The following is a 14,217-nucleotide window of genomic DNA, read 5'->3' on the forward strand; positions in this document are numbered from 1 at the left end:
TTGAGTGAGCTCTCGTTGTTATTGGTGCATTCTTCTAGATCTAAAATTTTGATTGGATAATCTTAAAAAAATACACCAATAACGGCGAACACTCAGTGCTCACTCAATTGTTGCGTCCACTGAACGCGCATTTAGGGTCACTTTCACAAACTTCAATTAACTTAGGCCGGTATTCATAGTCGGTTCTTATCTTTCAAGACTGTCTTAAGTAATGTCTTAAGATGCTAAAGCGGTCCTCTGATTGGTTCGTAATGGCTCTCGCAGACAGAACACGGCAACGCTTGCCGCGTGGCGGAAGTTGCCTCGATAGCCAATCAGCGTCTCGCCAGCAAGATGTTGATTGGTTATCGTGCCAACTTCCGCCGCGCGGCAAGCGTTTCCGCGTTCTGTCTGCGGGAACCATAAGGGTGCAAACCCATGCAGCGGAATAGCGTAACGCGGAACGAGAGCAGAACCAATAACGAGCATTCCGTGTTTCTAGAGAATCTCGTGATTGATTCTACTCTCGTTCCGCGTTACGCTATTCCGCTGCATGGGTTTGCACCCTAAGGGTTGGATTATACTGGCCGTAATCTGTTAACTTATGCTGTAATCTGTAAAAATTGACCAATTATAATCGTTTATTCCCCTCTCATTCGACTGTGATTGGTCAATTTTTACAGATTACAGCATAAGTTAACAGATTACGGCCAGTATAATCCAACCTTAACTCTTCAAGACTGAACTTAAGACGGCCTTCAATATAAGAACTGACTATGAATACCGGCCTTAATCAGCCGGTTAGTCCATCGGAATTGACCAATCACGTCTGTCGATCCAATCGCGTCTGTCGATCCAATCATGGTCGATTGTTTTCTACTGTGATTGGCCAATTTCTTACGGCACGACATACGATAACGCTCCCTTATTGGCGCGTTCAAGTTGACAAAGCGGCATGCCTGCTTGCGGAGCAAATGAACATAATTGGTTGTTACTTATAGATCTAACCAATCATATTCAATTGCTCAGCAAGCGGAACCGCTCCGCAACAGAACTGTTGAGGCCAGATTGCACCAACATTACTTGATTTTAAGCAAGACTTTAAAACTCTATCTACCTTGTATTAAAAGTTAAAACTGAAAGAGAGACAGAGACAAAGACAGTAGTCTCGCTTAAAATAGAAATCACGTTGGTGCAATCTTGCTCAATCTACTGAATGCGACTATTTTAAGTTCAATAATTTGGAAAATTTCAAGTAACGCGAAGTACGAACAGACTGGAACAGACCCATGTATCTCTTTTTTCCTCATTCAGGGCCCATATTCTGTACACGGCTACCGACAGTTGTCGGTGTCGTTAAGTAGCGATAGCCAATAAGAATCGTACTTTTCTCCTAGAACAGTCCTTACCATTGGTTATCGCTACTTAACGACACTGACAGTTGTCGGTAAGCGTGTACAGAATAGGCCCCCTGAGGCCGTATTCTGTAACTCGTTAAGCAGTTAACGACATCGTTGCGCAGCTTTTTATACCATAAGATATCTGCGCAACGATGTCGTTAACTGCCTTAACGAGTTACAGAATACAGGGGCTGTAGCCCTATTCTGTAACTCTTAACGACAACGTCGTTATCGTTACAGTGTCGTTGCGCAGATATTTCATACGATAAAAAAGCTGCGCAACGACACTGTAACGATATCGACACTGTCGTTAAGAGTTACAGAATAGGGCCTCTGTAGCCCTATTCTGTAACTCTTAACGACAACGTCGTTATCGTTACAGTGTCGTTGCGCAGATATTTCATACGATAAAAAAGCTGCGCAACGACACTGTAAAAGATCACCCGGCGTCTATCATCGGCGGACTGGTAGTGACTGGTAGTGTTCTTTAATATTCGTAAGAGATTATTGTAATTTTGTAATTATACCAATAATAAATAATGTTAAAACGAATTAAGTTATTAGAAAAGATATGCATTATGTAAGTTCCTTTGTGGGAACTGATCATATCTGGCAACAACTTCGAAAAATTCACGTGCGTTATTTATAACCTTAAGCTGACTTTTCATATGCAGCACACTGCGGCAGCAAAATGTCATGTGATACAAATTTGCGAGAACTGATTGGAAGTGCGGGAGGTGCGTTACCTCACAAAAGATTTTTAACCAATAATAACATTTTGCTGTTGCAGCGTACTATAATATACTGTGGTACTGCATATGAAAAGTCAGCTTTATGCTCTAAGTTTATAACGATCTATTTAAGGTTAAGTTGATCCGTACAAAATTAGCACAATGTATCTTGGAAATATTGAACCATTTAATCCAGATCAGGCTGATATAACAACTTATATTGAAAGAATAGAACAATTATTTATTTGCAATGATGTGTATGAAAACAAGAAAGTGCCACTTTTCTTGACTTTGTTAGGGGAAAGAGCTTACATTATTTTAAAAGATCTTTTGTTCCCACAATTACCCAGTCAAAAGACGTATACTGCTTTAAAAGAGACGTTACTAAATCATTTTAATTCAAAAAGGCTCACAATAGCAGAACGATACAAATTCTATAGTACATTTCAAGATAGTAGTGAAGACATTAAGTCATATCGAACTAGATTGAAGAATCTATCAAAATATTGTAAATTTGAAGGATTGTTGGATGAAGCTTTGAGAGATAAATTCATCTTTGGTTTACATTCAGAACATATTAAACGGAGATTGGTAACGGAAGATGATTTAACATTTGAAAAAGCATATAAAATAGCCACAAAAATGGAGTCAACAGAGTATCAAAGAGTTGGGAGGCCTAGAAATGATGAAGAGAATATTAATCAATTGGATAATGATAAGACAGATGAGAAGCTAAATGAAGAAAGCAATCAGAATAAATTAAATGAATGTTCATCTGAAGCAAATCAAGAGTCAATTAATAAAGCATTGCCTATAAAACAAATGTGTGCACCATATAACAAAGTCCATAAAGATTGTAGTGCTATGAATACGAGATGTATTTCTTATAATCAAGTGGATCATACATCATCCAAATCTCCTACATTTAAAAACAGAATTTGTAATATAGAAAATCAAGAAGACAAACAAAATCTAGAAGAGAATGACAATATTCTTGAATTAAAATTTATAGATATCGATACAATTGGTGAGTCTAAGGAATCTATTCTGTAACTCTTAACGACTTTAACAACATCGTTAAATTATCATTGCGCAGCTATTTTGTGATATACAAAATCTGCGCAATGATAATATAACAATATTGTTGTTAAAAGTTACAGAATAGGCCCCTTAAAATAACAATTTGAAAATTAAAATTTATTAAAAATAACTAGCACTAGTAGAAGAAAATTACTAATATTGATAGGTGAATGGTTTACCTCTATTTTCAATTCATGAACCTTCCAAGCACAACATTCAAAAGAAAAGTGGCTTAAAATTATTTAATTTATTTCCTCACACTATTCTGAAAAAACATCTATATATACTTTATTTTTTTATGCAGTTGAATAGTTATAAAACAATTTTTTGTTTAAAAAATCTAAACTTTAAATACAAATTTCAAAAAAATTACGTAAGCTTAATTAGATTAAGATGAATATTTTTTGTCTTCTAGACTTTTTTTCATAATCTAGTTTATGTCTAAATTTGAAAAATAATTGTAAATTAAGAATTATTAGACCCAATTATGACTATAAGAGAACATTTTTTTAAATCCCCAGACCTGTAATTTATAGTATATGATGCAATACGTTAAATAATTTATTGAAGCATACAAATATTCCCTGTATCTCCAACAGAATTATGTAATTATGAAAGTTCTACTCCGTACAAGATGTTAAAATATCACCAACTTGTAATATTACTAATAATAGAACACTGTTCCTCTTAATCTTAATTGTGAAGTAGAAATTATATCTGATAGAAAGGAAGAGTTTATTGGTATGATATTCTTAGCAGATGATAACATAGAATATTTGTTTGTTGAATACCTCTACTTTTTAAATTATGTGTTATGATAAGATTTTAAAATTTCCTAGGAAATTTATGTTTATAAAGGAAAAGTTTTAAATGATACTTAATTGTAAACAATTAATGTAATATTTAATGAAACATAAACGTTTCGGTCTATATTAAATCTTCTTCAATACTCTTATGTCATATTATAATAAAATTTTATCATAATATGACATACTGAAGATGGTCTAATAGAGACCAAAACGTCTATGTTCCTAATATTACAGATCATTTTAAATACTTAGATGAGAGATTTGCTAATAACAGCATTGTGATTGTATACTCCTTATATTTATTGTTTATATTATTAAGCTACTTTATAAATTGCAAGTTTAATTGTAAAGATCAGTGTAAGTTATAGCCCTACGTCTGTGAAGTAATCTTAAGTTAATGTTTTTTTTGTATAAGTACCCAAATAGGTGAATCACACAAGACTATTGTAATTATCAATAATAAATAAAATTAAGTTGTTAGAAAGTAAATGCTTTATGTAAGTTCCTGAGGACAATCAATAAAAAATTGTATATTTACAGATACTTCAGAGGAGGTACGAAAAAAAGTACATCCAAATTACGCAACCTGTGACGAAAACAGAAGACATGGTAAAAGAGTCATACACGAAAAACGATTTGACGATACATATGATGACGACATAGATGATGATTGCGGTAATTTAATTTATCAAATTATATTTCGTTTCTATTGTATAAAAAATCAGTTTTTTGTTTTCAAAAATTGTATTTTAAAAATTTATTTCAATGTTGTGTTGATGATTTACAGTGTAAAACAAACTGTTCACACTTAACTAATTTTTATTATATTTTTTTTATCAGATTCATCTTCGCAATTGCAGACTTCATGTAAGAAGATAAAAATAAATGAAAATTCGGAATTGTCTGGGCAGAAGTCTTTGCATGACAAACAATTTTTGCATAAAAAACAACTTTCATGTAATAAAGTCTCACAAATTACCGCCTTTTCTACATCAAAGCCTTTTCTACAATCATTGTGTGATAAATCACAAACACAGATAGTTGATCCACTACAAATAGTACAAATGGAAGAGTGTAATGATTCGTCCGAATTTGAATCGCAAGAAATGAACGTACAAAGTAAAAGTTCAAAAATTTTTTTATCTTCAAGATATATAATATTTATCAAGTCTGTCCAATCTCAACTCCTGCATTAAAACGCAAAGTTATAAACTCAAAAAAATCAGTGTGGGTAAGATTTCGAGGACTGTAAAATGTTGATACGCGTCTGAGCGACGCTTATCGACATTGCAGTCCCTGAAATCTTACATTGAATTTTTTTGTTGATGGCTTTGCGTTTTGTCTCCGGAGCTTAAATAATGGAGATCTGATCTATATGATAAAATATCCATACACAATTGATATGATAACTTTTTTTAGATCTTGAATTTATTTCAACTACTTCCCCATCAGCTGCAGTTGGTGACAGTGGTAAGAATTATATTTTACATTTCTTTTTATTGAATTATTATAAACGTCTTAGGCAAGTAATACTTTATAAGTTAAACTTATAATATGTTTTGATTGGAAGGAATATAGTAAAAGAAAATTTATACACTGTTTTAATTGATTTCATTCCAGAAAAGCTGATTCCACTTTGTGAAGAAATATTAAGGTATGTAAAAGGTATTGATAAAAGGCTGAGAGTTTTGGAAAAAAGCTTAATAATTGAAGAAGAGCCTGCAGAAATGAACGTATTCGATGACATACTTCCGATCAATTCCATACATGATCTCAAAAAATTTGAGGAAAGTATGGAAACAACTGAAACAAAAACGAAGTTTGTAAGTTAATTTTTGAAAATATAAATATTTATTATAGGAGTAATAGTATGTTATAAATTACATTTTATTTATTATTTACCTAATTGCGTATGGATACGTTTGTATATGACCTAATTAAGTTGTATGTTTTCAAGATGCAATTTATGAAAAGAATCGGAGGAAAAGGCAACAAAAATATGATACAACGGTGTATGAGCCGTTTATTTACAAATGAATTTGGCATAAGTTGTTCTTGGTGTGGTCGCGGAAGTAATCATCGCATGTGCGATTTAAAATGTATCCAAATTCTAAAAAGTGAGTTATTTTAATAAGGTGTACATTTTTATTCTTTATCTAAATCGATAAAGATTTTATTTGTAATATTAACCATACTATTAAATGTTTTATTAGTTGTGTTAAGAGCCAAAGGTATCAACGAATGCGAATTTGAAACTATAGCAAGCGAATGGTTCCGCCTTAGCAAGTTACGATATGATCGCGGAAATAAAAGAGTAATCTCTACTGACGATTGTGATCCACAGGAAAAGGAGACATAATCTGTTATATTGTAACAATATATTTTTACAAAAAGGTATTTTAAACGTTTTTCAGTTTAACATGTCCACAGTTGATCATTTGTATCTTTTTTTAATTTTTCAAATTACAAACGTTAATTGCAAGGCTCCACAGGCCGCAACACGTGCGATGTACTAATCGGTATCTTGATCTCGCTCGCTAAGGAAACGATTTTGGCTAAACAGTCTCGAATAGTGTATCAATGGAATTGACAGAGGCTGTACAAACATCTCCAATTAATCCTTATAGAGCATAGTTTTTGAACAATTTTATTAATATTTGTATTTATATACGTCTTTTGATATGTTTTTTTGGATCTAAAGTCAAATTTTCAAGATGAGAGAAAATGATAGATCCAGTAAATTTTTTATTTTAGTAATTGTTTTAGTGACTTATGTTAAATTAATGTTAATATTTTTGTTAAGAGATTGTGCGAATATCCATACAGGATGTGAGTCGTTTATAATTTTAAAAATTAGACTTATTTTTTAAATTTAATGTAAACTTGGTAGGATTGGATCAAATTAGATATAAAATCTATTAAAAAATTGAAAAATATTGAATAAATTTATTCGCCATATTAAACATTGCCTTTTTATTTTCTTGTTTTTAATCTGTATTAATATACAGTAAGCGACCTGAAGTATTTTGCGGTCTCAGCGCTATCTTCGTTGTTACATTTTTAGCTGTTCTCATGGTGGAAGAAGACAGGTGAGTCAACGCGCATAACGACAGTTCAGAACAATAAGTGGCCAATCAAATTTTGGTCCTAAATAGTGTAGCGCGATATTCAAATATAACATTGATCAATATATGTTAAAAGAATAATGTAAATTAATAAAAATATGTAAATAATATAGAATATGCAAATAAATAATATGTAAATATATAGAACATAAAGAATATGTAAATTAATAAAAATTTATAATAAATAATAAAATAGTGATAAACAATTATTGCATAATACATAGTTTATTACATTATACATATTACACAAAAACATCTAAATAAAAAACATATCTACAAACAAACATAATATCTTTATAAAGATATATTTAGAAACATATGTTTTCCCTGCTTTTTTATAAAGATATGTTTTTATGTTCTTCTTTTTTACATTTTTTTATTTTGATGTAGAAATAAAAAAAAATGTATATATAATTGTTATCAAATTTAACAGAATTTACATTTATATTTTTTTTGAAAAGCATTAATAATTAATCATAATATATGTAATATACGTTTAGGGAGGAAAAGAAGAAACTATATTTTAGTTTAAAAAAAGAAGTTTGTTTATAATACATTAAATATTTTTTTATTCAAATTATTTAACCTCCGTACGTCAGTTTAATACATTCGCTATCACCGTTGGAAAAACCGATCCCACAGCCAAAGCTTTCTTCGCAATATTTTTACACGACAACATTCGGAACAAACTCCTTTTTTCACATGATCATAAAATTGCAAATTAACGATGTCACATGGGATACACGTGACGTCGAGCTCTCGAAGTAAACTGGCTTGTCATATATACGAGTATGTGACGTGTGGTAGCGAACATGTTAATTTAAATGAAAAATTCGTAGTTTTTTAGTACAGTATTTTACAAATAATAATTTATTGCTTCATCAATCATATAATTACCTCACAATTGAATTAATTCCTGAATCTATATTATTTATGGATCGAAGTAACAGTACTATACAGAATTGATAATTATTTTTGCATACTCTTGAAGAGTAGTACTATATCTAATCATAATCGCATCATTTGGTTTCTTTCGTTGTATGCGTTAAACCAAGATTGTCTAATAATGCCTTTGGGCTTGGATCTCTTCCTCTAAATTTCCTAAAAACCTCGGCAGCAGGATAACTACCGCCTAAAGATAAAAATGTGTTACGGAACCTCATGCCTAATTCCTTCTGTTGCGATTCATCGAAGTTGACCTCTTGAAAAGCTGTGTACAAATCGGCAGCTATCATCTCGGACCAAATTTTGCTGTAATTTAATGGTTAAACAGATCAGTGCTTGTATATCAGCTATTATACACTGTTGTCCCGTATTCAGAACGTACTTTTATCGATAAAAGTGCGCTTTTATCTCTGAAATTCTATAGTATACGTGACGTAAACTGTAGCATGTTAGCGCGCTAACATCGTTGTTAGCGCGTTCTGAATACGGGCCTGTAAGCAACTAATAAGAATTATATAAACAACTGCTTTATTACTTAATTTTGCATACATGTAGGATGTCCAAAACTTTTTAATCACTTATAGACGGATAAACAGGATTAAACTGAGTCGAAAAGCGAGTAAAACCGATGCATAAGATCTTTCAGTTTTTTAATAAAATATTTTAAAGATGTTTTTTAAACAACTCTTACAGATATCTTAAAGTCGTTTTATGCTTTGATTTTAAATATTACTCATTGTGTGAACTAAAAAAAAAAACTACGAAAATTGCAAAATGGTAAAAGGCTTTTCAACTCAGTTCATTCTATCTGCTCACACACAAGTGGTGTATAAAAAAATTTGGACATCATGTATAATTTGAGCTAATTATATATATAACTATCTCTCTCTTAAATTAAAATCAATTTGCAAAAGTTCTTCAATATTTATATAAAATTGATGGATATATATTCCACGATACCTGAAATATGCAGCTGCCCAATTGCCGCTCCATATAAGATCGAAATTGCAAACATGAACGTCCCTTTTTTCGAGAGGCAACACGAAATATTTCGGCCATAAACGTTTCATCATAGGCACCCAAAATGTTTCACTGCAATTTTTTTAAAAATAAAATGAAGCAATAGAATCAAAACAAAGATCAATATTGTTTTAGAGTCGTCGAATTATTGTGTTGAAAGAATGACAAGTACTTCGTGTATTTTGTAAGCTTTGATGTAATAAAATATACATGGTATAAGATATATATTTAAGACCATTCGTACATTTTCCTTTTATAAAGTAGTTTCTATCAAAAATGTAAAAATTTAGTAATATTAAGTAAACAAATACACCTTATTAAATAGTGGTATTTACAACTTCTGGTTCTAATTAGGAATAGAATATAGGCTGGATGTTGAATTTTTTAGCACAACAAAGAAAAATGTTCAAAAGTAAAAAAATGTTTAAAATAAGTTATCTATTACTAAAAAAGGATGTTATATTAAAAAATTTAACATCCAATAGGGTAACCCATTAAGTTGAAAATATTACCATTTGATAAAGCATACCCAATGTACTCATTACAATTATTAGGATTTTTGGTACCACTTTGCTATATTTTAAAAAAGATGTATGGGTAGTCTTAAACATCCTATATAATATTTAATTAATGTAATTATATCTCAAATAATTTAGGAAAAACATTTAGAATTTAGTTCAACAAAGACTTTTTGCAAATCGACATTCACCTGGAATGCAGCTCCAGATCCAAATGTGATAAGTAAAGTTCTTTACAAAGCTTATAGCCAGCCAAATGCGACCTCATTCTTTTAATGCTGTCGATAGCCTCTGCAGGTAATGGTTCCTTCGTTTTGTAATGTCCGGAGATGTTTTGCAACATAAATGATTCATACAACCTATATTCATAAAATACATAAAATTGAATTACATATTATACATTAACTTATTAATTAATTAACTACAATATTGATACAAGATACTAAGAATATATGGAAAGTCGGTAAATGAATAGAATAAATAAAAATAACTTTATTTTATACCAGTTTTCCATGAAGAAATCACAAATGAATACTGCGTCCCATTCCACAAATGATAATCCAGCAATGTCAGAGTACTCGATCGTAGTTAGCAAATGTTGCAAAGCGTGTCCAAACTGTAATGTGTAACAAATCATAAAAAATTAATTTTTTAATAAATCAAATATATAAACTTATTATAATTTTATAAATAGTATAATATATATATTATTACCTTCTGGAAAAGAACTTGTATATCCCTGAAGGAAAGAAGAGAGGGTTTATCGCCTATCGGTGGCGGAAAATTGAAGATCATGGCGATCAGTGGAGTGCTATTGTTCACTTTGCTCTTGCTTTTAATTGTGGACACCCATCCCGAATCCTGTTCCTTTCGGAACTTCTCCGTTCCTCTGGCGTAGGGATCTAGATAGAAATTTGCGATGGGTGCGGCATTGGATCCATTCAAATCGAATATGTCGAAGAACCGGACATCTTTATGCCAAATATCCGCTTTTTTGCTTTCGACGATTTTCACATTGAAGAGCGTCTCGATGTGTTTGAAGAGACCTGACAATACAGTCGGTAGCGGAAAATACTCCTTCCACTTGTTTTCATCATTACTGAACAAACACAGAATTAGATAAATTATTTAAAGAAACATTATTTTACAACACTTTATTCGATATTATTAATTTTTAGCAAATATCTTAAATGATATTTAGATTATGTAATATCAAAAATTTTATATTTTCTTTCAAATAAAATTATATATTTTTTTAAGTGCAATCGCACGAGCGCAATATAATAATTTTTAATATACAAATACATATATTATGTTAAAAAAAAAAACAACTTTTTAGTTTAATATTAACTATATGTAGAATATTTTTTATGTCAATTTACTTACGTATACATGTCACGACGTTGTTTTTTACTCCAATATGCAATATCCCATACCCTGATAATGTCATTGAAATCTCTTTCCTTTGCAAATTCGGTTAAACTTGCGATTTCCTGTTCCTGAACGGGCAATGCTTAAAAAACAGATAATTATTCATCAATTTTAGATAATTATTAATTAATCAATTAATATTATCAAATCTAATATTATCTATTATTTATAATAATTACATATTCATAATTTTAATAATATATTAATAAAAGTAGATATTTTTTCTGATAGATCTAATTAATAGTAAAATAGTATCATTCTTTCGCAATTCCAATAAGTTATCAACAAATTAATTTTAACAAGATTATTTTAACAAGTGCATAAATGTTCTAATAAATTTTTAATTATTTCTTTCTCTGTATTATATTTCTCATTCATAATAAATTAATTACCAGTATTCCGAAGAACTTCTAGCGTATTGAACAGATTCTCCAGACTGCCTGCCATTTTTGTCTCCATGCTCATCTCTGCGTAATTCTTAAATCCCAATCGTTGCGCCTGTTCAATTCTACCTGATCGGAGTTCTTCCAACGTTCCGCTAGCCTGAACGGATCTTTCCTGATAATTAGAGCATCGGGTGACATCAGCATCCCAGATCGCTTTCCTCAATTCACGATCAGGACAATATTCTAATTGAAAAAATATAAATTAATTAAAATTTTAGTCTTAAGAAAATTTTACATTTTATTAATAAAAATACGAAGGATACTTACCCATAAACGGTTGCAAGATATATGGCTTTAGAGTGATTTTCCAAGGACCCATATATGGTTTACTAGGATCAGTTGCAATGGATCTGAGATAATCTTCCGGAAAATCCTCCACGACATATTTGTTATGTATTATCATATTATACACAGCTGTGGAACTCTAAAAAAAGATCAAATTAAATTTCAATTTGTTGCTATGCTTTTTGCAAGACAAATGTTCGTTAATAAATGTTTGTTAATATACTAAAATAACAAAAATAAAAGTCTACTAACAACGCTGCTTTTTTCAAATTTAATTAGCCTCTGGTAGTCTTTTCTAATTTTGTTGTTATAACTATTATAAATCTATTACAAATTATGTGACAGACCTCATATTTTGGTTTGTATTCCTTGATTTTCAACATAATATAACTTGAAATGGATGAATATTTCTCCAATTCTTTATCTTGCAGATGCAGGCCATTCAAAGTTCCTTCCAGCACATACTTGCTAAGCACTCTCCTTTGCGAATGTGTTAATTTAATGTCCTTATTCTCCAATGTTTCCTTGCATGCCCTAAAGAGTGGCGCACTGCCAAATTTGCTAGCTATGGCTCTTGTAGCACGTTCATGAATATCCATGTAGCATTTCGTCGGCATTAAACTTTGATTGCCAAAATATAAAGTCTTTGCTATACCCCAAGTAGTCTCAAGAGGAAGATATGCATCCTCGATTAGATGTAACCAATCATTAAATATATCTAAACCTTTTATTGCTATAAAAAATTATAAAAATTAAAAATCATAATTATACATACTCAACTATACTTCTTTTATATTTAAAAGTTATATTATATTAATTTTATTATTACTATGAAAAACAATTATAAGAAAATCAGTTTCTTGTAATATCATTTATTCCAAATATTCAAAATTTGCTTGTACAATACATTTATAATATTAATTATACAAATATACATCATTTGAATAAAATTAATACTTAATTATATTTAATTAATATTTTCAGCAAAATATCTTTTAATACTTAAGTAATACTTTATCGTTGATTGATATTTAATACTTACAGACTTTTTTTTCCAGACTATTCATGTTTTCTTCAAAATCTACAGTTTGTTTCCTAATAGCTGCTATACATTTTTCAATTGTAAATGTATTAAACTCTGGCAAATTGTCATCCTTTAATAAAGGATTTTTCTCGGATGATTCTTCACCTATTTCTGGAAGTCTTGACACCAAGGAAAAGAAGTATAAAATTATACGGTACATAATGTATGCTAATGTATAAAATATATAAATTTAATTTAAATACCTAACAAATATAATTAAATAAAATATGTACAAAAACAATAGGTAAAATAATTTCATACTTTAAGTACAATTTGACTATATAAATTAATATATTTAAAATATATATTCTATTTAATAATTATGTAGATATTTAGCAACAAAAATTAAATAACATTATAAAAGGTACATTTACATCATATAATATATAAATATATGAACACAAATAAAAATTGTACATAGTTGGAACGTATAACTAATTAATGAAAGTAAAAAAAATATAATACTAAATATATGTTCAAATGTAAGGAAAACACAATAAAATGATATAAAACGCAATAATAGAAGGACATAAGGAATTGAGTAGAACCTAACCTCTATATGATAATATAGAAAAGGAAGATAAACTTACAGGACTATATATCCATGTCGCTTCGGAATTTTCAAGAAATTCCGTCGCGTTAAAGCGATTCTTTTACCCAAAAAGGATACTGCCATTTTATGTGAGAAGACAATTCCTTTCTAAATAACGTGAAAAACTCATTGCACAAACTAATTGGAAAAGGTTATCTAACCTAAAAGCCGCTAAGTGGCGCTAAAGCTGCATCGATACATCGAAATCGCGCATACTATCCATCGATATTGCAGCTGAGAGAAGCCTGCTTATTCATTCAAAAGGGTATTTAATTTTCATAAATACGAATATAGTTTCTAGCCTATATTCAGAATGTGTTTCAAAAAAATTACTGAAAAATTTACTGAAAATTTTGCGCGTCGCGCTTTATATACTTCAATAGAAAGCTAGCGGTGATCCAATCAATGTTTGAATACGCGCTTGTAGCAGAGCATCGCGCCGCATCACGACGCATCGCGCTCATTGGTTGACTGCGAGTGGTGGGGTTCGAAACTGAAGGGAGCATATAAATCCGCGTGATTCGCAATTTCGGAATTCGGCCAGAGGACGTGAGAGGACGGGTATGAACCTGTCATGACTTGTCGTATCACGTTGGAACAGTTCGCAACTCTGGCGATCGAATCGTCGATTACTAAAAAGGACCTATATCTTTGAGAAGATGAAACGACGAGAAGCGACTCATAGGATCATATAGGACTACTGGACTTGACAAATGAGGTAACTAATAAATAAATAAATATTAAATTATGTTAATATATTTATACGTGACGC

General features: G+C 30.6%; 2 protein-coding genes across 3 annotated transcripts; one reads left to right on the forward strand and one right to left on the reverse strand.

Annotated features, from left to right (window-relative positions):
- The first annotated feature begins 2,591 nt into the window (after window positions 1-2,591).
- On the forward strand, window positions 2,592-7,166 carry LOC108777529 (uncharacterized). Of its 2 annotated transcripts, none has more exons than XM_018544443.1 (8): window positions 2,592-3,137; window positions 4,540-4,674; window positions 4,840-5,118; window positions 5,419-5,469; window positions 5,620-5,822; window positions 5,957-6,116; window positions 6,213-6,393; window positions 7,064-7,166. In XM_018544443.1, the coding sequence occupies exons 1-7, from the start codon at window positions 2,753-2,755 to the stop codon at window positions 6,356-6,358; spliced, it is 1,359 nt and encodes a 452-aa protein (XP_018399945.1). In that variant the 5' UTR covers window positions 2,592-2,752; the 3' UTR covers window positions 6,359-6,393; window positions 7,064-7,166. The 2 variants fall into 2 exon arrangements, with proteins under 2 accessions (XP_018399945.1, XP_018399947.1); XM_018544445.1 differs by lacking the exon at window positions 7,064-7,166 and adding an exon at window positions 6,483-6,499.
- An 877-nt stretch (window positions 7,167-8,043) lies between these two features.
- LOC108777519 (probable cytosolic oligopeptidase A) lies at window positions 8,044-13,578 on the reverse strand. Its single transcript, XM_018544433.1, has 11 exons — window positions 13,444-13,578; window positions 12,812-12,972; window positions 12,117-12,502; window positions 11,752-11,908; window positions 11,431-11,667; window positions 10,994-11,120; window positions 10,322-10,706; window positions 10,111-10,223; window positions 9,799-9,966; window positions 9,030-9,161; window positions 8,044-8,375 (listed from the first exon to the last, which is right to left on the reverse strand). The coding sequence occupies exons 1-11, from the start codon at window positions 13,527-13,529 to the stop codon at window positions 8,144-8,146; spliced, it is 2,184 nt and encodes a 727-aa protein (XP_018399935.1). The 5' UTR covers window positions 13,530-13,578; the 3' UTR covers window positions 8,044-8,143.
- Between the last annotated feature and the right edge of the window lie 639 nt (window positions 13,579-14,217).

The sequence above is a fragment of the Cyphomyrmex costatus genome, unplaced genomic scaffold (assembly GCF_001594065.2).
Source record: "Cyphomyrmex costatus isolate MS0001 unplaced genomic scaffold, Ccosl1.0 scaffold441, whole genome shotgun sequence".
NCBI lineage: Eukaryota > Metazoa > Arthropoda > Insecta > Hymenoptera > Formicidae > Cyphomyrmex > Cyphomyrmex costatus.